Here is a 24,376-nt window from a genome sequence, read left to right on the forward strand (position 1 = left end):
CCAGCATCTGGCCAATCCACCAGCTTTCATTGTTTATACCGTTACAAAAAAAATAAAAATCATCGGGCCACCAATGGCCAGTCCAGCTATGGTTGTGCCTAGGGCTGGGCCATATCATACCATAGTAATACCGGTATAATGTTGGGCAGAGATAAGAAAATGAAATATCGCGATAGAATATGGGTAAAACGCGCATGCGCAGTGTCTTTGTTTTCATACACACATGGCGGAAAAAGCATGGCGGCGACGGAGAATGAGGAGGGCGAAAGCGGATCGTTGAATGAAACGGATGAACCTGAACTGGTTTGTAAAAATGCTGCAACTTCAGTGGTGTGGGACTGGTTTGGCTTTTGTCCATCAGATACACAACAAAGCACTATTTTTGGTAGAGCATGCTAGCGGGCCGTCGTTATTACCATGTTTTTTGGAAAATACGGCACACTTAAAATCAATTCTTTGATTTTTCTGAAAATCGACAGTGCCCCTTATAATCCCGTGTGCCTTATGTATGAATTCTGGTTGTGTTTACTGACCTCGAAACGATGTTATGTGGTACACGGCGCTCGAAAATCTGTCAAATGTTTTAGTTCGACTTTGCTAAGCTACGAACCCGCACCGCTTGATGGATTGTCGGAGCATTATGGCTACCGTAGTCAGGCGCCTCGCGGAGTGATACGTACTGTGCTTCAACATAATATTACCGTATATGTGTGTGTGTATAACCTCTTTTTAAGTTTTGTGGATATTATGCATGGTTATGCTGAGGATATGTCGGCCAATTTCCACTGGAAATGCCTTTTGGTTAAACTGTCAGCGAGGAATTTGCATTTGCACTGTTACATTTTTATATAACTTTAATGCACATAAAAAACAGCTGCTTGTTCAAGTGAAAATACATTGATGGGGTTTTTTGCGCTAATAAAGTTGTGGAGTTGTAAAGTAATTTGTCTAGTGTCAATTATATCGTCGGTTATATCGTTATCGCAAATTTTCAAATGTATATCGTGATAAATATTTTTGGTCATATCGCCCTGCTCTAGTTGTGCCATCAGTTAACCCTACGCGTGCCACACTTGGCACGCGTGCCTAGGGTTGTCGACCCCTGGGCTAGATTGATAGAGATATGGTGTTCTAAAGTAAATCAAAGCTAAGATAGCACTAGCCATAAGATAATTTGCCTATTATGGTGGTATTGCCATCAACTTAAGTGTAATCCACTGGTTTTTCATTTCCTACGGTGCTGGGAGTTCAGGTTTCTTGTATTTGCTCATGCAGTCAACACAAGAGCAAACCATGCTGTGCTTGTGCCTGAGATGTTTTAAAAGCGGAGTAATCAGAAGCAGTACTATCAGGAAAATAAGAATAACAGAATGCAGCAGCTACTCATTTGGAATTTAAAGGTCTGTTAACAGAACTTGTCCACTTTCCACACTAGAAAGGGATGCAAATTTGGAGGGTTTTAGACACAATTTATGGTCTGTGGAAATGATTCTAGACTCACTGTGAAACCCCAGTAAAGTCTAAAATAACTTTTAATTTAAGCATTTTGTTTCCTAATACAAAAACTTTATACCTTAAGAATACAAACCAGAAAACTGCAAAGTGAGTGAGAGAGATGGGATACATTTTGGCACTGTACAAAACCACCTTAAACTAAAAATATTGTTTTATTTCACCAGACATTTGGCACTTAGTACTTACTTTTTCTTCATAATGAATGAAAGATGCAGCCTCCGGACCTAGATATTTGACCAGACTGGAAAGCACAGCATTTTTCCTTTCTCCAACCTGTAAACAGAAAACAGAAAACAGAAATGTGTGTTGTAATATTATTTTTTTGTGTGTCACAACAGTCACGGATTTCTCCTTTACACTCTGACCGGCTCTGCTAACATCAGCCTGTCATTCTGTTTGAGTTTCTCTGTAAAACCAAACAAGAATGGCCTCCTATTACATAAAACATGAGCTGAGCAATAATATTTATAATTCAGGAACGTTGTAGTTAATTCTAATTTATTTATTTATATTTATTTATTTATAAAGACTTGAGTTCAACGAAGGTGAATGAAGTGTCAAGTTAATTTTGGAGTCATCCCATTTGCTCCAATAAACGGTAAAGTTTACACTATTTTTTTTGTGCGATCTTCAATCTTCTGTATTTCTGCATTGGGAATGTTGGCATACTACAAAAAAAACAGGCAAAGAAACAGCATCCAAGTAAACATTTAAACAAATTTAAAACTGCAACAATAGAAAGCCAGCAAAGTGCAAGAGACCTGAAAATGGAAAAGAAATACAGAAAAAAACAAACCAAAAACACATAAAATACATAAAATAATAACAAACTTTGTTTGTGCGTAATTGCATGTCTGATGCCACGTCTACTCACATATACCACCATAGTTTGGGGATTTTTCTTTCTTTTGTTGGGGAAGTGGAGTTTAATTATTTAGCATCCTACACAGAATAAAGCAGCATAGTGATAGTTACTCAAGAGCTTTAGGCAGTCAGGATGACTTAGATGGCAAAAACAACTGTAGAGATGGGGCTGAATATATTTATATTTTTATGTAAAGGGAAACACTGCTACCTGTATGTATTTATGTATGTCTCTATGAATATAGAAGGAAAGAGTGTAGGCTGTGTGCGAAAAGCATGCTGCAAACCACTTTAACCATACTCTCATACACATGCTTAAAGGCATATAAAGCCTGCATTCTTCCTATACCAAAACTATTGCTGAAAAGAATTCAAAGGAATTTAAAGGATTAAGACAAGACTTGTACAATTCCAAATATTTTTAAATGCTCTTTGTTAAGAAATAACAGATTGGTTGGCCAATAACATGAACAACCATGCATCTTAAATTTTAGTTAAGTCATTCTCTATTTTTGTGGGTTGTCTTTTACAACTTAAACCTTAAACTTAAACCTGGTAACAGTAATTATAAACACCTTCCCTTTATTTCTAAACACTTAACAAGCAAAAAATACCCACTGTCTATTTTTAGGAATGCTCTTAGTCTTCTTTCTATCATACAGGTAAAAAACACTTCTGTCTGTTATTCACTTAAGTTGCAGTTACTGAAAGCTTGCATCAGTACCCCACAATTCTCAGTCTAAAGGCAGTGCTTTATCTGCACTCGGGTGATGAGCAATCTTGAGTGCATTTTTAAAATGCTGCCACTGAACAACATAATTTTGAGAATGCATTCTATGTGGCTTTTTTCTCTAATGCAAACAAGACTTAACCCTAAATATACCCATGATTGTGGAGCTCTTTAGTTTATATCTACTAGCAATGGACATCCAAGTAAAAGCAAATGATCCTGATGGTGGAGGAGTATGCAAGTTTCTGCTTATTAAAACATGTTGAAAATACTGTCATGTTTAAATGACATGTGCATAGAAAGTTACTTAAAAGCCTCCCTACAGCATTTTTCCATTACCTCTTTTGATTCCCAATGAGAAGCCTGCTGGCCAGCAATGAATCCTACCAGAGCAGCATTACCAAAAGGGCTGGTGGCATCAAAGGTTACACAGAATGGACACTCGGTGGAAGACCCTGCCACTATTTCCCCAGAAAAGCCCTTCTCCCTCCAAAAAGCCTGCGAAGAAATACAAACATTCTTAGCATCATCAATAATGGCAACACTTTAATGCTGAAACGAGCTACAAACCATTTGCATACAGTCATTCCTTGATTACACGTTGGGGAAATGGCATTAAATTTTGACTGGATTAATTTGAAGGTTTGGCAAAAAAACAACAACAAACTGCTTTGTCAAGAAAAGTTGTTTAAGCTAAAACAGAGGGGAGCTATCATAGATCTGTCTGAAAACAATAACGAATACCTTCTGTGCTTCATGATTAACCTCCTAAGACCTGAACTCTTCCACGGCATGCATTTTTAATTTCTCTTTGATATTTGGGCTGATTGTGACCTGATAAATATAAAAACAAAGAATTACCAGATTTTTTTTTTTTTTACCTAATTTTTGTTTCTGAGAAAAATGACAGCCACATATGAGGATATTCATTTGAAATTTCGATAGAACAGTAGCAGTATAATGTCCTGGTTAGTGGATATCAGGCCCTTGTAGAGCAAAATTGAGTATTTTGGTCTAAATAACCCAAAATGTGATGTCCACACATGTGGATGCCAGGTCCTAGGAGGTTAAAGTGATAATGTCAGGGGGGAAAATATTCTTTTGTGCTCACATTATAAATCAACAGAACGTCGTATTGACAACTTTTAGTTACTCAAAGTTGTCAGTGGGAACTTCTTTTCACATCCAAATGTGAAATATTAAATTAAAGGAAAACAGTAAAGAAGCACAGTGCACCATGTGGTTAGCACTGTTGCCTCACAGCAAAAAAAAGTCCCAAGTCTAAATCCTCCACCTGGCTGGGGCCTTTCTGTGTGGAGTTCCCATGTTCTCCACATGTTTGCATGGGCTCTCTCCGGGTACTCTGGCTTTCTCCCACAGTCCAAAGACAAACAGTTAGTGGGGTTAGGTTAACTGGTGATTCTAAATTTCCCATTCGTGTGAGTGGTTGTCTGTCTCTGTGCTAGCACAGTCCTCCAGGGTTAGCAGGATTGTGCTAGATAAGGATAAGTGGATGGATGGATAGAGAGAATACCCTTCATGAAATCAGGATGGTTTACTGAGCACTTCTTTTGTACCATACTGACAAGCTGTTCACACAACACCTTAGTAATAAGGTTGAGGTCCTGTGCTGGCCACTCAATTATTGAATACCTGTTACCTGACCAACTTCTTTAAAAAAAAAAAAAATTGTATAATTTTTGAACTTTGCTTTTGGTTATTATCTGGTTTCACTTTAGAATCATGTTAAACCATAGTAGTTGGGATCAACCACTTCTTTCAGCATCTGTGTATTTATTCTACATCTCACAGCTGTTTTTCTTTTGGTTCAGACATCTCAAACACAGACTGTTTGTTCATAGCACATTTTCCAATCTTTCTCTGTCCAGGTTTTGTGTCCCTTTGCCCATGTTGATCTTTTGGGCCAATATCAGGAGTAGCTTTTTTCTTTGCATCTCTACCCGTTTTGAGACTGTTATCGAAACCTAAGCTGAAGCTCCAGACATGCAACTACACTAGGGAACAAAAAGCAGTGCTTCTTTAATGAGCAATTACCATTACTGGCAAAGGCTTTTTATAATGATCAATCAGCCTTAAATTAGGTAACACATCACTGGATGGGCCTCTGTATAGTACATCTATGTAGTTATTTTATAAAGGAAAATCCTTGATTTGTGCTGATTAAATATTAAATTGATTCCTCATTAAATTTCTTTCAAAAACAACAGATCCAAAATCTGTCAGTAATTGTGGGTTTTATTTTGTTTTTTTAAGAAATGTGTGCTCAATATAAATATACAGTCTGTGACAGCTTTGTTTTACTAAACAATATTATAATATTAGTAATATTATAAAGTATAATATGTCATAGCTAATGCAAATTACATGTTCATGTGTAACTATAATTTTATTTTCATATATTGGAGTGTTAGTAATTTGAATACATTTCATGTATGTGAAGACCATTCTGTGGCAGTAAAATAGCATGAGATGTACAAATGTAATACAAATGCTTCATAAAATTATAATCATTTGGCTCTGTCACACACACTAAGTGTTGCTTTCTGGCAATCTCATAGCCTCATGTAATAATAAGTAACTTTAATGTTCTTACAGCACAGGCTTTTGGAAAGTAGGGACTTTTTTGAACCTGCATCAAATAACACTTTAACTTTTTATTTTAAGAATTTATTTACTTTGTGACATGGGGAATTTTATAAGAAAACATAATATGACCACTGCTACTAGCAGCATTGTATCACAAATTATTGTATTACTAATGCTACTATGTATTCTGCATTTACATTTGTATAAGCATGGACTGTCACGTTTACATCCACGTGAATTTAAGTGTGTGTTGAGTCATCCTTTTATGCTGTATTGTGATCAGTGTCATTGTATAATGGCAACTGTGATTCTGAAAGCATATTTCTGGATCTTGCTTTGAATTTGTATTCTCTCTTTTAATTATTTCCATTGTATTTTTGCTCAAAATAAATAATGGCTTTACTTAATACATGATTACTGGAGACTTGGTTTCAATTACAGTTTCCTTTTTGGATCTTGATTAGTTATTCACTGCTAAGAACCCCAACAACCACCCCCAAAAAGGCTAAATAGATTTCAACCAAAATGTGCTTACATTGTGATTGAAATTAAGCTTTTATTTTTTGTATTTGATATTTTTTATGTTTTATATACTTTATGACAAATTCATCTATTATCTACACAGGGCATATCGACTCTCCCAGGCTAATTCAAATGCTAAACAAGCATCCAATATGCTGTTTAAGTTCACATTATTTCCTATTCTAGAAACAATCAGAAGAGAAAGCAGATTCTGGCAAGACAAATGCACTATATTGCCAAAAGCCTTCACAGATGCACAAAACTGAACTGGAGTAACATCCCATTTTTAATCCATAGGGTTTAATCTTTGATGTGTGCTGGCCTTTGGAACTATATCAGCTCTGAGAAGGATTTTCACAAGGCTTATGAGTGTGTTTTAGGGAATTTTTGGCCATTCTTACACATGCACATTTGTGAAGTCAGGTACTGATGTTAGATGAGACAGTCTGTGCTCTAATCCCATCCCAGAGGTGTTCTATCAGGTGGAGACCAGGACTCTGTGCAGGCTAGTCAAGTTCCTTTACACCAGGGGTGTCCAACTCCAGGCCTCGAGGGCTGGTGTCCTGCAGGTTTTAGATGTGTCCTTGATCCAACACAGCTGATTTAAATGGATAAATGACCTCCTCAACATGTCTTGTAGTTCTCCAGAGGCCTGGTAATGAACTTATCATTTGATTCAGGTGCGCTGACCCAGAGTGAGATCTAAACCCTGCAGGACACCGGCCCTCGAGGCCTGGAGTTCGACACCCCTGCTCTACACCAAGTCTTTATGGACCTTGCTCAGTGCACCTGTGTGCATTCAGGGAAGGGCCAAACTGTTTCCACAAAGTTCAGAGCATGAAATTGTCCAAAATTTTCCTTTCGCTGGAATTAGAGGTCAAGTGCCACTTTTCAGGAGTGGCACCATAATCACCCCTCCACCAAACTTTGTACTTGGTACAATGCAGTCAGACAAGTAATGTTCTTCTGGGAACCACCAACATCACATTGCCAGAGTATGTCTGGCACATAGAACAGAGAACTGTGATTTGCCACTCCAGTAAACAAGTCTCCAGTGCTTTAGAGTCCAGTAGTGGCATCATTTATGTCATTGCATTTGGTGACTTAAGGCTTGGATAGTGCTGTTCAGCCATGGAAACCCATTTCATGAAGTTCTCTACACACTGTTTTTGATCTAATCTGAAGGCCGTATAAGGGTCCTTTAGCAATTAAGTCTGCAGAAGAACTTTGCACACTTTTAACCTCAGCATCCGCTTATCCCACTTTGTGATTTTACATGGCCTCCTATTGTACTTCGTGGCTTGGTTGCTGTCAGTCCCAAACATTTCCACTTTGTTATTGACTAACAATTGACTGTGGAATATTTAGTACTGAGGAAATTTCACAGCTGGACTTGTTGCACATGTGGCATCCTATCGTGGTGCCATGCTAGAATTCACGGAGCTCCTGAGCAGTCTGCTTGATGCTTGATTTTATACAGCTGGGGCCATGGAAGTTATTAGACCACTTAACTTCAATGATTTGGATGAGTGAGTAAATACTTCTGGCAATGTAGTGTAGCTAGCACTACACTGTTTTTTTTTTTTTCTTTTCTTTTCTGGTCAAGTGCTTATTTTATTACATGTCTGCTATTTTGGTCACATTTTATCGCATTTTATACATTTTATCGCAAGTAAAGTCATTTCTGACACTAATCCACTTCTGAGATTGGATGCACACAGGCTATTTCTATATAACACGGTTATGATTCATGCTACAGTTCTTGTTCATTTGTGTTTTATTGTCTTTTTGAGAGTGACACTACATTCACTCCTGAAAAGATTGAAATACTTTTTCTAAGATTTATATCCTGCAGGGAACATTCTTCTGATTGAAAGACTGTATTCCATGATATTGCAAGGTAACAACAGGCAGTCATCTGTTTATGCTGAAAATGCTAAATCCTTGGACTTGTGATCTGGCAAGAGCATTTCAGTGAACTGCTCGATCAGCTGAGTGTTTTCATAGGGAGAAATCTGCTGTCATCTGTTATCAAATTGTCTCTATGATTTCCTCCGGTCATGGGTTGGGTTTTTTGAATCACTCCCCCCTGAAATGTCTCCAGTAGGGAGTCAGGGAATAAGAAGATGGTGCCCATCTTATATGTATTCTTCTTTTCCCTACAGTGGGGACGACTGACTGGTCGTCGCTCACCTGACATCTGAAGAAGAAAAAAAAAAAAAAGCTAAAAGAACATTTCTGCACATTTCGGTATCTATCTTGTGAATATTATGCAAGAAAGTGAATAGAAATAGGAAAGAATTAAAAGCAGGATACGTTTTTTAATATATATATATATATATATATATATATATTAAAAAACAAAGATTCCCAGGTCAGGTCACTGTATTTTTTAATATATATAAGCGCATCTGTAACCGGAAGGTCGCCGTTTCGATCCCCGGGCTGTCTGTCCTGGTCATTGTGTCCTTGGGCAAGACACTGTACCCTACCGCCTACTGGTGTTGGCCAGAGGGGCCGATGGCGCGATATGGCAGCCTCGCTTCTGTCAGTCTGCCCTAGGGCAGCTGTGGCTACAACTGTAGCTTGCCTCCAGCAGTGTGTGAATGTGAGAGAATAGATATATATAGATATATATAGATATATAGATATAGATAGTAGGGGTGCAACAATACACAAAATTCACGGTTCGGTTCGATACTTTGGTGTCACGGTTTGATATTTTTTCGATACAAAAAAATGTTCTTGCTTTTTTAATTTGTCATTTATTAAAATTATAAATATATTTTTTAACTCAAACGTACAGTTTTTAAATTTAATGTTGCTGAAACAACAAAGGGATAAAATAAAAAATCTATCTGATCGAGAAATCACTCATCTTTGGAAAAGAGAGTTTATTACAGAGAAATGGCTCTTTCCAAAACAAAAGCTATACTATACGCTTCTTCTGGGGTATATTCTCAGCAGCATATTAAACATATCAGGTCCCCATAAGGAGAATCGTGTGCTAACGGCTGTCTAAATGACTCGGGTAAAGTTTGTAGCATGCATGCTTGTTGTTTTTGTCTGCTTCCACTTGTCTTTGCACTAGGGTGATGTTGGCGTAAATGTGCAGTCATATTCATTGTGTTCCCACTAGTGCTGACAGCGTTAATCTGAAATGACGTTAACGCCACAACACGGCAAATCTCCTTTAACGAGCTACCGCAGATCGCCCCGTGCATGGGGCTGGACGGTGTCAACGCGTTAACGAGCTAACTGCGCTAAGGCACTAGTTCCCACCCATGTAATTGAGAATTGCGTGGCACATCCAAAATACTGTTTTACTTTTGTCCATGACGCGCTTACCTTCAGGGTCATACTTCACATGAAGACCAAAATAGTTCCAAAGGCCAGATCTGAATGAGGGTGGGGTATGGGCAGAAATCTGTGCCATCAGAAACTGAAATTGAATAAGTTAAATTTGAATTTGAATTGCTTAGATTGAATCTGAATTGTAACTTGAATAAATGCTTTTGAAAACTGAATTTGAATTAGTCTAATTTGAAATTGAATTTATGGTTTGAAAATGATCATCACTAAATTGAAATTGAATTTTATATTTTGAAAATGAATTCATTTGCTTTGAAACTGCATTTTATCCTTTAAAAATTCAGCTCTCGAATAATTTCAGTTTCACTTCTCACCATTCAGTTTCAGTTCTACAATTCAGTTTTTTGGAACTTACATCCGGTTCCGGTTCTTGCGTAATCGCGCGCAGAGTAATCGAACTTCGTTTTACTAGCGGACCGCAAGTGGCAATCTACGACATCTTGAGCTGGAGCTGGAGTAATTCTTCTGAAGTCATTCGTGATGTCAAATGACCAGTTGAGAAACTCTCAGGTTGGTAATAAATGTATTACATGTATAAGAACAAGCGTCATCTTAACAAATAATACCCGTACAGTAACGTTTATGCGTGTTGTAGCTGTTAGCTAAAAACGCTAATTTAGCGTAGATTGCCCTGGGTTCAGCGTTGACAAACAAATATGAAAGACTCCTTTCAATAGAATCCCAAAGTTGTCATCTTGTAGCCCTCCGGAGTCCTCCACACTTGCAGAGGCCCCTACAGTAGGAAAACGTGCAAAAGAATGTCAAAACCATTGCTATTTGGGTTTACTTATGTCTCACACAGCATCCCGAGTCTTTAGCTTACTTAAAACCCTTAGCTACAGTGTATATTTAGTCTAACACTCATCAGTGTCTGGATCATTACTGATCACTTCGGTGTGATATGATATATAACTTTTCTGTTACATAGTGTATGATTAAATACACAATACTCTTAACATACTCCTCAATTCTTGTGTTTGACAGGCATACAGTTCAGAAATTGTCAGGTCAGCAAGACACCTGCTAAATTTACTAACTTTTACCACTGTTCGGCCCAGTGTTCAGACTCACCAAGAGCCTCTCAGGTTTTGTGAAGCTAGACACAAACAACACATGCACAGATTACCAAATGACTTTTGAATCATTTGACATGTGTTTTACTGTTGTACTATATTAATTAGTTAGCATAAAATGATGTGATGCATCTTCTGAATATTGTGTCATTCTAGCAGACAGGAAACGAGTCAGGAGAGAGGGAGAGATGGCCGACCAAGTATCCACACAGAAATGACTAGGTTCCTGGTTGTATTTGTTCCTTTGTCAGACTTGTTGTTCCTTATACTTACTTATTTAAGTTCTCAATACCCATAACTTGTTCAGATGTACAATTGTATTATTTTATATCAACTTACAACATGTCTTCACAGGTCTTTTCCTGCTCTTTATGGAAACAAAGCAAAGCGCCGGTGCTTTCGAGGGCCTGCCAACCAATTCACACCAGTTAAAGATATACAACTTAATTTTTATCTCTTACCCAAGCTTGTTCAGTCTACTCCAAAAGGCAGTGAAGAATTTGTCCATCTGCAAGCTGGTTTGGGACGTAGGTCTACACTGATACCTGACAGCTACAGTCATGATGAGGTAAGGTACTGCTCCACATTGACAGGAAAATATATTTGTTGTAAGTTAACGATCAAAAAGTGTTTGTCTTTATTCAGAGTCAATTAATTTGGTGGCCGATGGTTTATTTCAAAGGTATGTTCAAGACTCAAAGATCTGTATCCAAAACTGGAAAGTGTTTCTGGGGGCTGGCTGATTTACAAAGGAGCAGGTAGAAAAAACCTCTTAATGGCCATTCCAACTTTTGAATTGATAGTTATAGAAGAATTTTGATGATATCATGACCATGAATGCACTGCAATGTGTACTGCCACATTTTGAATAGTACTGAGTCACTCACTTTTCTCGACAGGTGGATGGGGTTCTCGGAAACTAAATATGGTGCCTCCTGAGGACAGTGGATATACTGGGTCACTGCTAAAAAATGCAAGTGCTGGGGGAAAGACCGTCCTATACATTGCTCCAATCCAGGAAGAGCTAGACACTCAGCCGCTGCCTCCTGACTCTAGCTCCTTCTCCAATATGCCAAAAGCGATGTGCCACTCATGTCAAACCAGCTACCCACTTCAACTCTTAGCACTGCATGTTGAAACATGTCAGCCTTCAGATACTAATGCACAGGAAGTGTGTACAGTCCCGTTGCATGGATGAGTCTGGGAGATCACATTACACGTAGCTTTGTCCTATAAAACTACGTAATGACTGAAACGTGTTTTGAAAATGTTTTTATCAGTCAGGAGCTTCATGTTCAATGTTGTGGATGTCACTACACTTGCTTGTGTTTCTGTAGGTAATTTATTAAGTTTGTACTTGCTATTCTCCTTTATCAGACTTGTAATGAAGACATAGAGGACGCACCACATCCCATACCACATACAGAAGACGATCAACTTAACTCACATCTAAAGGTGAAGTTTGGTACCCCTTTAACCTTTATCTATTTGACTGTGCATGACAAAGACGGGAACATAAATATGATGCCTTACATTGAATGGGGAGAAAATTGAGTTTGATTAAAAGTGTCCTACAATAGCCAAGTTGAAGAGGTTCATTATTAGAGGTTGGATTTATTCCTTATATTTAAAGTGGGTAGCCTATGTAAGCTGTATTTGTAATGAAAGTTGACAGATAAGCAACAATCAGATGTATGCAATCACATCACAATTCCATTCTTTTAAAGTTGCTGTTTTTTTCCCCCTTTCTTTGCTTGTCTTGACAGGATGTGGAGGAAGATGTCATTATTTTGTCCTCAACTGCAAAGGTAATGTTGAGTGCAACATGTTAAATGTCTGTCTTTGAGGCATTATTGATTCTATCGTTGATATTGTTTCCTGTTACAGATTGTGTGCCCTGTCTGCGGTGAGACATTTCCTCAGAATGAGGTGGAGGCACATGCAAAGCGAGTGTTGTGAGAGGTAATGCAGTCTTTTAATATGGCTTCCAACGTATGTTTGAGAATTTCCCTACAAGCCTTTTGCTTTCCACCTATTAATTTATATTTTGATAGACAGCATTTTATGCTTTGTTACTGATTGTGCCATGTATGTTATACTTTGGTTTTGATCCTTATAAAGTTTTTTTTTTTGCATTAGGTTTTGTCATTGTTGTCATAACATTTTTAATTGTTTAAGTCTTACAGAAGTTATTACAACACGGTTGAAGAAGTTCTCTTTTAAGTTTTTAAGTTTTAAAGGTATTGTTTTATTTGTTGCTTTTGTACAGTACATGTTTGAGGTCAAGTGATGTGGTTTTTACTCTGGCATTTTTTCATTACAGCAATGCAAACCTACCTTCACAACAAAGGATGGGCATTTCTAGGTTTGTACACATCAGTAGTCTTTCTTCAATGCTCTGTACAGTGGTTTTCAAACAATTTCTGCCAAGTACCCTTTGTGTAAAGGAATCCAGCTACCTAAAGGCTTAGCCTGTCTACTGCATTTTCTTCTTCTGTTAGGTCAAAGTCACATACTGCTAGTGGTGACACAATTCAGTTTGAAAACCTAAAAGACATTAAAGAATACACATGAATACACACAACATGGTTTCCAGTATTATGTTTGTAATTGCGAGTTTTTCTCCATTAGCCTGGATGAAATCCTGCAGGCCATAAGTACTGCTGTGAATACAGAGGAAGAATTCCGTATCACTGTCTCAAGATCCAATATGGTGGAGCGGGGACTTGCACAGTGGAAGAGGCAAAAAAAGGCATTGCCTACAAATAAGCTGAGGGTCACATTCATCGGAGAGGCAGGAATTGATACAGGGGCATTACGGAAAGAATTCCTCACAGGTACTCATATTTAAAATGTGATCTAAATTGATAGGAGTGAAAATGGCTACTTAACCGGACTAACTATTTGTGTTAAAAGAAATGGTTGCAGGCTTGGGGCAAAGGCTATTTGAGGGTGACCAGACTGGGAAGGCTCCCAAATATTCATTGCTGGATCTCGATCTAGGAAACTTCCGGTAGGCCTTTCTCACATGCATTGGGGTCCTCAGTTGTGTGTACACACACACGCATTGGAAATTACCTGATTGATGTTATTTATCTCTTCTCCTCTCACAGTAGTGCTGGTGAAATTTGGGCAGTTAGTCTGGCGCAAGGTGGGCCACCACCCTGCTGCCTCAAAGACTGGTGTTACCAGTACTTGTGCAGTGGAGAGCTGCAGATTGAGAACATTAGGAAAGAGGATGTCTGTGATGTTCATTATACTTCTGTTATCTCCCAGGTATGAAGTCTTAAAGGTTTCACTGCTCTACAGTGTTTTGAATTACATGTTTAGCACAGACTTTACCATCCCTTATGTTATTTGCAAATTATAGGACTCTGGAATTGGTCATGTTAATGTGTATGTTTGTGTCCTTTAAGGTTGATTCGGCCACAGAAGATAAAATGACAGAACTCACTGATGAAATTTTGAGTTGTGGCTATCATGGACCTGTTAATGTCGAAAAGAAAGAAGAAATTGTTCGGTAAAACTGTTTTACTGTTTCCCCCCCCAAAAAAAGTTTTGTTTTTTTTTTTCATTTAGCAGCATGCTACTTTTTCTTCCTTTCTGCATTTCAGTGCTGTTGTTCTTCATGCCACACTTCGGTTGGTGCCTCTCCCAGCTACGTGATGGTCTCAAGCTTTATGGTCTTACTGATCTACTGAAGCAGTACCCAAACATCTGCCAATCGCTGTTTGTCCCAGGGGTGGAAGTTAAGGTGAGTAAATGTTGACTTTAGTAGGGATAACACTTGTAATTGTGAATAGCAGTTCAAAGTGCTCTTTACCTTTACTTTACAGTATATACTTTAAGTCCTATAGTAGAGAATGTAATTAATGGTGGCACTGGAAAAAGAATATTCAAAATTGTCTTAAGTTGCTTAATATTCCTGAACCGTTTAGAGCAAACACAAGGCATCAGGAGCAATGAAAAAATCCCTTTTAACAAGGAGTATTTACATGTAACCTACAGAGTTATAAAGAGACTTGATCTATACAAAGTTATAAGATTAAATGAGAAGAACTAGCAAGCAGCATGAGACAGACGTTTAAGTCCCTGTCTTTATGTGTGACAAAAGAATACAATTACTTAGAATAAAGACAAAATAATAGGTCCTTGATCTCAATTACAATTAAGTCTTGATTCAGATAAAGTCACAATTTTCTTTGTCTTTCTTACCAGGCTGATGCTGACTTTGTTTTTGCAACATGCCATCCTGAGTTCAGCGAGAAGGGCTCCAACAAAGAACGGGTGGAAATGAGGATTATGAACCATCTACAGGACTTCTTGCAAGAGCTGAAATCACGTAAGTGCACATGTAGTTTACTGTCAATGTATTTTGTCTTTCTGTGTTAAACTTGGAATCATAATTTTATGTAAGGAATGGCTAAACTTTTAGAGAACGGCCAGTCTTGGTTTTCATGGAGTTTGCTGCTTTAGTGTTTTTAGATCTTTTTGTCCGATGTTTCTGGAGTACACTTCAGAAAACGTTTTACAAAAAGATATAAAAAAACAAAAGCAGCATGTGTGAAAACAATTCTTATTCTGTAAACCTTTGGCCACAGCTGTAGATTAGTGCTTGTTCACTCTTTGTCAGTAATTAAATTTTTAAGTTGTGTTTGTGAAGTTACAGGTAAACAGTATCTAATATTTTATCTAAATGACTGCTTTGTCTTTTTTTAAAAAAAGGTGAAGAGCCTGAGACCAGTGACCGTCCAGTCATCCTTTCCCCAAGTTCATTCTTACAGTGGCTCACAGGACAAGGCCACATTCCTGTCCTGCCAGATGAGAAGATGAACTTCAAAATCTCTGTGCAGTTCAACCACTCTTGCCATATTCAGTATGGCGCTCATGAAGTTTGCTACCCAACCGTTACAGCATGTAGTAATACAGTCAAGCTACCTGTTCAGCATATGCAAACTTATGAAGAGTTCAAGCATGTGATGACAAACGCGTTCCACTATGGTCAGGCATTTCTTCATATTTAGGAGCATGATCAGCCAGCCAGACATCTTGATTGTTCCATGAAATGTTAGTAAAACAAAAAAATCGACATGTGTTGCTTGATGTTTTTTTTTTTTATTGTTTTACAGTTTAAGCATTCTGTTTATTGCCATTGAAATTATTAAAAAAAAAAGTTTTTGTCAATATAGTCCTTGCTGATCTCATTCCCTCCTCCATTTGACTGTGTCAGCTTGTGAGTATCTATTTGGGTTCATGAGTGTAACAGAAAGTAAGAAAATGAAAATTACCATTAAAACAAGGAGAGGTTCTTATTATTCTTAGAAGAAGGGATTATTTAAAAGAAAAACTATCACTAGCAGTTTGTAAAATAACATGTTCTTATAATTTTACTCTCTGATGGGCCAAGCTGCAACTTTCATGGATGGTGATGTAGGTGAAGAGCATGTGAGAGTGTGGTCAGGTAAATGTCTCTTCCAAAACTACATGAAGGCACAAGAGGATCTATGGAAAGGCGTAGAGATTCAATATCTTCAGCATTCAGTGGACATTCCATTTCTGGCACCAAAACACCTGGGTTGTTATGATGGGATAGCCCTGCACTCTCCCAATCAATGCTCTCAATTTGGATTTCCTGAAATAAAGCAGCATATGTAAATGATTTTAAAAATCTACATATAGCACTCAATAAAACCAAAACATTGCCATTATTACTCAACTGCCAAATTTTCTTCATATCTCTGTGGCTCTCTGATGGGGTGCTGCAGCATCCCAAGTTCCCACAGCTGGTTTGGTGAAAGGCTATGCTCTGTCCTGATGGAATGATCATTCCAGCCAGCAGAAAACTTGGCCAAATCCCCCTTGAGTCTTGGGAGGAAGGTGTAATGGGCACAGAAGAGATGAAGACTATCTGAGATGTTAAGAAATCCATCTTCCTCCAAGCTGTGTAGTACATCATAATAAATGTGTGTGACCCCTGTCCAAACGTCCCTCCATAGGCGCTCAATTCTACATTTGAAAAAAAATACAGAAAAGGTCTGAAAGGTCAATCAAAAACTAACAAAGGACAGCCAAACAGCAATTCAGCTGGAGTCAATCATGATGAAATAACAATGTTATGCCATTTAGATCTTACATGCATTACCTCTGGTTGTGCACGCTTTTTCCACTTATGAAGCTTCCACATCCTGTGCCTCTCACAGTGAACATCATTTCAGCAATCTTGACATTTTCAACTCCTTGGTCAGCTCTCACTCTGTACCATATAAGATTTTGAAATAAGTATTGAAACAACAAAATACACAAAAAAATTATTCAAATACATGATTGACACACTTGCAAATTTATATACAGCACTGAAATCCTGATCATTTCATGGTTAAACATGGCAAACACAAATCATGAGACAAACTCCAGAATAAATTTAACGAAGAATTACTCACTTGTAAGGCCATCCAAATCTTCTCACTCCGTCCAGAAAAAAATCAAGTGCAGTGCTGGCTGTGTTGTTGCATGCAGCATTAAGGTACATAATCTAAACCGGGGGAAAATTGATTAACACCACCACATTAAAAATTCATACATATATACAAAATGTTTATAGGAGGACATGTGACAAGAGTGTGCAAACTGTCATAATACACAATATGATCAAAATATGTGAGCTGTATAATTACATAAGTGGAGAGAGAAAAGATAACAAGATGTGAGAAAGTCTTTGTGGATTTAATAATATGTGCTGTATTTGGGTACGCAACTTACCTTCCTAGAGTAGCCATCTATGCCGCCAAATATCACTATGTTGTATCTGGTGAAAAAAAGACAAGCAAAGCATAAAGCATCTGATGGATAAAATTATTCAGAATTATGTTAGTCATTTAATTTTCTATGCCAAAACAAACCTAATTAATTTATGATTGGTGTCAATGTGCTGTAGGAAATGTGGGCCTTGAACAGAGTACTTTCGCCGAACCACACAGCCCAAAGTTGACATTCTTGTTAAGATGCCCTCTGTATCAACTCTGTGCATTGATGCCTTTAGTCTGTTCCACTGTACACTGTGGCCCGCAGCTTGAAGGCAACCCTTGACAATCTGATATCCAGCATGAGGTAGTCTGGATTTAATGTCTCTCACTTTGGCATCAAGAGCGTCATTAGATATGGTAGAGTAAAGACTCCTAACTGACATGTTGTACTCCTGCATTCTCCTGTACATGGTACGTCTTGAGACACCAAGAAGGTCTGCTACACATGTGGCAGGCAGACCAAGCTGAAGAAGACTTTGGAGGTGATTCTCTGTGACCTGAGGCCTAAAACGCCCATAAGGACCAATAATCTGTACCACAGAGTTGAAGGGGGGAGGGTTGTTTCGCTGGTGTAACAAGCTGCTCAGTTCTTCTATAGCTTCGCAGACATCAGCAGGAAGGTCAGCATTCTCCAGTGCATTCATGAAAGTCCTCTCTTGGGTCACAATGTACTCCAGAAAATCAAGGTCAAGAGGGTCGTTGTTGAGGACATACTCCAGCCTTTGCCTAAATCTGGACAAGCACTCCTGCACGAATATATTCTGAAAAAGGAAATGCAATACAATGTCATTTAGTATTAAGATAACTGTTAATAATAAGTGTCACTTAAGGCCATTACAAACCATCAGCGTTGCCTTCACATTTTAAATCCACAAGAATTTAACAATAATAAGCACAGTTTCATGGATTTCAAGCACTTTAATTAATTAATAGTGCTTTTCAGGAAACCTGCAACTTCCTCACACCTGAAACTAGCCTGTAAATTTTCCTTCATCCTACTGTAGGGGCCTCTGCAAGTGTGGAGGACTCTGGAGGGCTACAAGATGACAACTTTGGGATTCTATTGAAAGGAGTCTTTCATATTTGTTTGTCAACGCTGAACCCAGGGCAATCTACGCTAAATTAGCGTTTTTAGCTAACAGCTACAACACGCATAAACGTTACTGTACGGGTATTATTTGTTAAGATGACGCTTGTTCTTATACATGTAATACATTTATTACCAACCTGAGAGTTTCTCAACTGGTCATTTGACATCACGAATGACTTCAGAAGAATTACTCCAGCTCCAGCTCAAGATGTCGTAGATTGCCACTTGCGGTCCGCTAGTAAAACGAAGTTCGATTACTCTGCGCGCGATTACGCAAGAACCGGAACCGGATGTAAGTTCCAAAAAACTGAATTGTAGAACTGAAATTGAATGGTGAGAAGTGAAACTGAAATTATTCGAGAGCTGAATTTTTAAAGGATAAAATGCAGTTTCAAAGCAAATGAATTCATTTTCAAAATATAAAATTCAATTTCAATTTAGTGATGATCATTTTCAAACCATAAATTCAATTTCAAATTAGACTAATTCAAGTTCAGTTTTCAAAAGCATTTATTCAAGTTACAATTCAGATTCAATCTAAGCAATTCAAATTCAAATTTAACTTATTCAATTTCAGTTTCTGATGGCACAGATTTCTGCCCATAGTGGGGGAGGTTCAATTTGCCATGTTGCAACGAGCTTAGCTTCTGTCTTGCTAGCTTGCGCTGCGCTCAGTGGATCTGCGTTCGACTACTCCGCCTAGACTGCACTGTCAAGCGCAGATCCACTGAGCTCTCAACACAGACAGCATCGTCAGAAGAAAAGTTGATAAAATAAATTTTGTATTGTTCGATACATATGCCTACCGAACGGAAAGCACTGTATTGAACAGTTCAATATCAATACGAGTATCTTTGAACCCCTAATAGATAGATAGATAAAACAATAAATAACCTTCCCTGTATGCTCTTTAAAATTGATAAGCCTCTCACAAAGATATTGAGGTATTTGGCCCATTCCTTCATGCAGAGCTGCTACCACTCAATGACATTTGTGTGTTTTCAAGCATGAACAGCTTTTCTCAGGTCTAGAAAATACAACTCAAGAGGCCTTGGCCTCAGTGAGAAGACTGGGAATCACTGTATTTGCTTAGTAACATTTTTTCCAGTGTTGCTTTAGATCAGTGTGCATCCTCACTTATGTCAGTATATTGACACAATCAGAGATGGGCAGTAATGCGTTACTTGTAACGCGTTACTGTAATCTGATTACTTTTTTCAGGTAACGAGTAAAGTAAGGGATTACTATTGCAAAAACGGTAATTAGATTACCGTTACTTTCCCGTAGGAACGCTGCGTTACTGCGTTACTAAAACCGTGATTTTTTGTGAGAATGTCTCATGACAGTGACATAAGCGAGTGCGACGTTCGTGACAACAGCTGTGTGCAGATCAACAATGGATCTTATATCGAGTGCGGGAGAGAGTATGAGCATGCAGCGTTTAAAGCGTGGAAGTACTGACCTTACTTTGAGTTTGATTCCATAAAAAGTGACAAAAACATTAGCGTCGGTTGTGCGTGGGAAGAAAACTTCTTTTTACAGCGAAAAAAACCCCTAAACTTCCAAGCAAGCACCGAGTGCGCTACCACTAATGGGAAACTCACAGAGAAACTCGCGGATTCTTCCACTGACCGCTGCGGCACACCTGCACCACGGTAAACCTCCGCCTACGCCACTCCTGCTTTACAGGTGAAAATAGAGCAACAGGACCGCTAGTCTTTGATGTTATTTATTTTCTGCTGTGTTTTACTTGCATCTATTTGAAAGAGTGAGTGTAAACACACACACACAAAAAAATATTTTATGTGCTGGAATGTGCAGAAAATAAGTTTAAATGTTAAACAAATTTCTTCCAGTCAGAGAATGGTGCATATAATTAAATTTTTGCTTGATGCATAAAGTTAAAAAGTTAAAACTAATAAAACAAGTTTTAAAAAGGGACTTTTCCATTTGATTACATTTTGTATGATGGATTATGCAGAAAAAGTAGAATTGAGCTGAAAGATCTATCGCTTTATCACCTACTCAGGTTGTAAATCGTGTTTTTAAAAAGTAACTAAGTAATTAATTACTTTCGAAAATAAGTAATCAGTAAAGTAACGGGATTACTTTTTTGGGGAAGTAATTGGTAATTAGTTACTGATTACTTTTTTCAAGTAACTTGACCAACACTGGACACAATTAATCACAAGGGCTAAGGTCTGTAAGCTATGTGTTGGAAAATACTAGGTGAATCAGGTGTTTTTGCTGCAATCAGGTTTGATTTCCAAATCCCAGAGTAGCACAGGTGAGTGGAAATTCAGCTGTTTGGTTTTTGTTTTTCCCTATAAAAACTGCAAAAAAATGTTTAATTACTACTCCCAAAAAATAAATAAATAAATAAAGCAAACCAGATTTAACCAGAAATTGGCTAAAATAAAGTGCAGAAATGAAATGGAACACTAGAACCGCGGATTTAGATGTTCAAAATACTAAAAACAACCATTAAGGTCAACAACAGAGGTATTTTGTAGGGAAAATGAGATAGTTTTGTCACTCACCAAGTTGTTAAAGAGCATTTTCACGTTGACATTAGTGCAGGATGAAAGTAGTTGCACATACACATGTAAGACCACACAACGGTAGTGTTAAAACATCTGATAAAGCAAATGGGTGCACCTACACCACGGGAATGTTGTTTTTTGTACTTTTATACATGAATAATCAGAGGCAGCTGGCAGCCAAATTAGGCACAAGGCATCCTTTGGTTTCTATGTCTTGACCCACCAGCCGTGATAATACTGTGCACAAAGAAATAATGGTGCTCTTTTCAAGAGCTACAAACAATGAACTTTGTTCCTCGTGATGATTTGTTTCCCTTCCATTCACGTATACTCTTATTTCCTTCAGCCTGTCAGGGAAATGTATATGCTTTATATCTATTATATTTAACCTTTTTAAACATGTATATCTCAGACATATGACTCATGGCTCCTGGGCTACAACTCATGATCGTAATTGATAAAAGTAAGGTCTCCATACATCTGAGACTATAGAATTTCTGCAGATGCACAGGAGCAGAGTAAAAATTAAACCATATTGTCTATCAGTGAGCAGTTTTTCCATGTGTTTATTGGAATCTTAGTGCATCTTGCCAAGACACTGATCAAATAAATGTTTGCATGAGCACAAATTGTTTTATGTTCTGTACAGCTGACAATTTCAGTTACTTAACAGGGCACAAAAGCATTTTGTTAATTAACTGTGGTGTTGTAGTGGAAGTGCAAAATGGATTAGATTACACAAATCAAATTTCATGTACTCGAAGCTTTTTGTACAGATTGTTGTCAGATTGATGTATAAATGTGTCAAGTTAGTTATTTGCTGTCTGATAAAGACTCCTGCTTACCAAATAAATATTTTTAAACTTTTTCTACACCAGAAACTGCAATTTGTTTTGTTATTGATATACAATTTTTGTCTGCAATTAAAATCAGCTGTTAATTTCCCCACATGTCACTGTAACATATGGTATTTTCTTAATCAAGCAAAGTGCAGACTTATAAGGAAACCCCTTGTGGATTCTAACATTTATTTGAAATTTATAAATCTATCAGAAAAGTATTTTTAGCTTACCTTTTTATCCCCCCGCAATAAAAGGCTGAGTACTGTTGACACCCCACTGAGGTGGAGGGGGGTGTGGACACCCAACTTTATGAACTTTGTTGCCTCGTTCCTAAGTTATAAAGGATTGAAATTGGTACATCTACTAAATCTCACCCTAGTGACCTCAACCTCAACAACAAGGTTTCTGAAAATCCTGTGCACACGATAATTCAAGAATGAGGCCACACGATTATCAAATTTATACTATATATAGTATATTTAGTATAATGTATACTATATTTAGTATAATATATATATATATATATATATATATATGTGTGTGTGTGTGTGTGTGTGTGTGTGTGTGTGTATATATATATGTATATATATATATATATATATATATATATATATATATATATATATATATATGTGTGTGTGTGTATATATATATATATATATATATATATGTATATATATATATATATGTATATATGTATATATATATATATATGTATATGTATATGTATATATATATATATATATGTATATGTATATATATATATATATATATATATATATATATATGTGTGTATATGTCACATAAAACCTTTTTAATCTACAACCAACTTCATTATCGACCACAGCCAATCAGTCTTAAATGTGGTAACTACCAAATTAATTGGAGTGAATTATATGTAACTTTGGCTCAACAGATTTGAAGGGAAAAGAGTTATCATTTAAAACATATGCTTCTTGATTAGATCATCATAACCTTAATCATATAAACATTGCTTCTGTGTGTTCTTGTCTTTTTTTTTTACTTACCGTTTTGTAGGTAATAATGAATTTTATCATATGACCCACAGGCATGTTCTGAGTAAGGAATTCTCTCTGGCTGGGCAGGGCTGGTTGGTAGTTGATCTTTGCTGGTGGGAAAACAAAGGTAAACCATGAATCTTAATCTGGACTAGTACTTAAATAAACAGAGTGGTTTTCATATCTATTTTGGCACTTTTTTTATTCCAAGCCTTATTCACTCACACATTCATAGAGTTGCTTTTTTTCTATGTCCTAATGCTTTCAACTTGATATTCACACACTCACACTGCATCATGTGCAGCTTGGGGTTCAGCATCTCAGCCTGGGACATTTTGCCAACCTGTTCTACCTCCTTACTGACAGCTGCCCCAAAAACTGCCCTCTAGTGCATCACCTTCACTGATCTTACTTCATGCGCTTTACTATAAACCATACTATAACACATAGGACTAGTCTACTTTTTTTGTTTTTTTTTTCTTTTGAAACACAGAGTAAAGGAACTAAAGTTAAGACAGAACTCAGGAGCTAATCCTTCTATTGATCAGGCTTTATCTTTAATCACTGACTAGCATTAATGACCTTCTAAATAAATCGCCATGACCTACTACAACTCTCTCTGCTGCTTGGCTTCAGAGTACTAATCACAGTGCTTACATCTGTTAAAGCTCAATCTCACTGATGTGAAGGCAGTCAAGTAACTTCATCAGTACCGTTAGAGTTAGTGTATGTCACGCATAAAGAGAAGGCAAGCTGTTTCTGTGCTTGTCCTGGCAAGTGAACCAACATCTGGCTAGAAGCCAGGCTTTTAACGAATGAACCACTGGAAGATGTGAAACATCATTTTGAAACCGTCAAGGGCCTGTCAGCAACCTCAAAATAATGCCCTCAATGCAGAACAAAATTTATGAGCTTGAAGCAGTATAATTGAAAAACAGTGACATGATAAGTGGCTCAAAACTAATTTGACATGGGCACCTAGACATTCAATTGACGGCACTGTACACATGACATAAGACCTGTCAAGTGGTATCTATCCATAATACTATTTTTGACACCATGCATTGCTAAGTTGATGGCAAGGGATGTCTTTTACCACATTTCTGTCAGACAGCTGTTGAATTGCAGATAAGTAAATACAACATGCACTGGCATGACACAAAAGTGCAGTGAAAACACTATCATCCACTCATAAATATGCTAATGTGTTGTGACACTTTTGTGGAACTTTGCTACCGCAACTCAAAATCACAGTCAAATCAAGGCGACATAGGTAAAAGTATAAAATAGGAACAATGCAATGGCAATTTATGCACTTACATAAACATGAGCGAGTGCAAGCAAATTTTCCTATTTGAGACGGCCATCAGCTATTTGCAGCAGAAAGAAAAATAAC

At 37.5% G+C, this 24,376-nt stretch overlaps 2 protein-coding genes and 1 long non-coding RNA gene across 3 annotated transcripts in view; 1 reads left to right on the forward strand and 2 right to left on the reverse strand.

The window, feature by feature from the left end:
• Nucleotides 1-24,376, reverse strand: part of LOC146383501 (putative flavin-containing monoamine oxidase A) — a 56,474-nt gene that overhangs the window by 15,056 nt on the left and 17,042 nt on the right. The window contains exons 8-10 of the mRNA XM_084934783.1: nucleotides 22,990-23,090; nucleotides 3,449-3,607; nucleotides 1,702-1,788 (exon numbers count right to left, since the gene is read on the reverse strand). Coding sequence (XP_084790909.1) covers nucleotides 1,702-1,788; nucleotides 3,449-3,607; nucleotides 22,990-23,090 — 347 coding nt within the window. The remainder of the gene's footprint in view (nucleotides 1-1,701; nucleotides 1,789-3,448; nucleotides 3,608-22,989; nucleotides 23,091-24,376) is intronic.
• On the forward strand, nucleotides 10,944-11,826 carry LOC146383502 (uncharacterized). Its single transcript, XR_014800762.1, has 3 exons — nucleotides 10,944-11,251; nucleotides 11,366-11,441; nucleotides 11,583-11,826. It is a non-coding gene; the product is annotated as an uncharacterized LOC146383502 (long non-coding RNA).
• LOC146383503 (uncharacterized) lies at nucleotides 14,432-22,367 on the reverse strand. Its single transcript, XM_084934781.1, has 6 exons — nucleotides 17,583-22,367; nucleotides 17,443-17,488; nucleotides 17,124-17,215; nucleotides 16,826-16,936; nucleotides 16,401-16,689; nucleotides 14,432-16,315 (listed from the first exon to the last, which is right to left on the reverse strand). Exons 1-6 carry the CDS (start codon nucleotides 18,128-18,130, stop codon nucleotides 16,100-16,102), a joined length of 1,302 nt encoding a protein of 433 aa, XP_084790907.1. The 5' UTR covers nucleotides 18,131-22,367; the 3' UTR covers nucleotides 14,432-16,099.

Source organism: Perissodus microlepis, chromosome 7, assembly GCF_051167445.1.
Source record: "Perissodus microlepis isolate ML-2025 ecotype Zambia chromosome 7, ASM5116744v1, whole genome shotgun sequence".
Taxonomy (NCBI): domain Eukaryota; kingdom Metazoa; phylum Chordata; class Actinopteri; order Cichliformes; family Cichlidae; genus Perissodus; species Perissodus microlepis.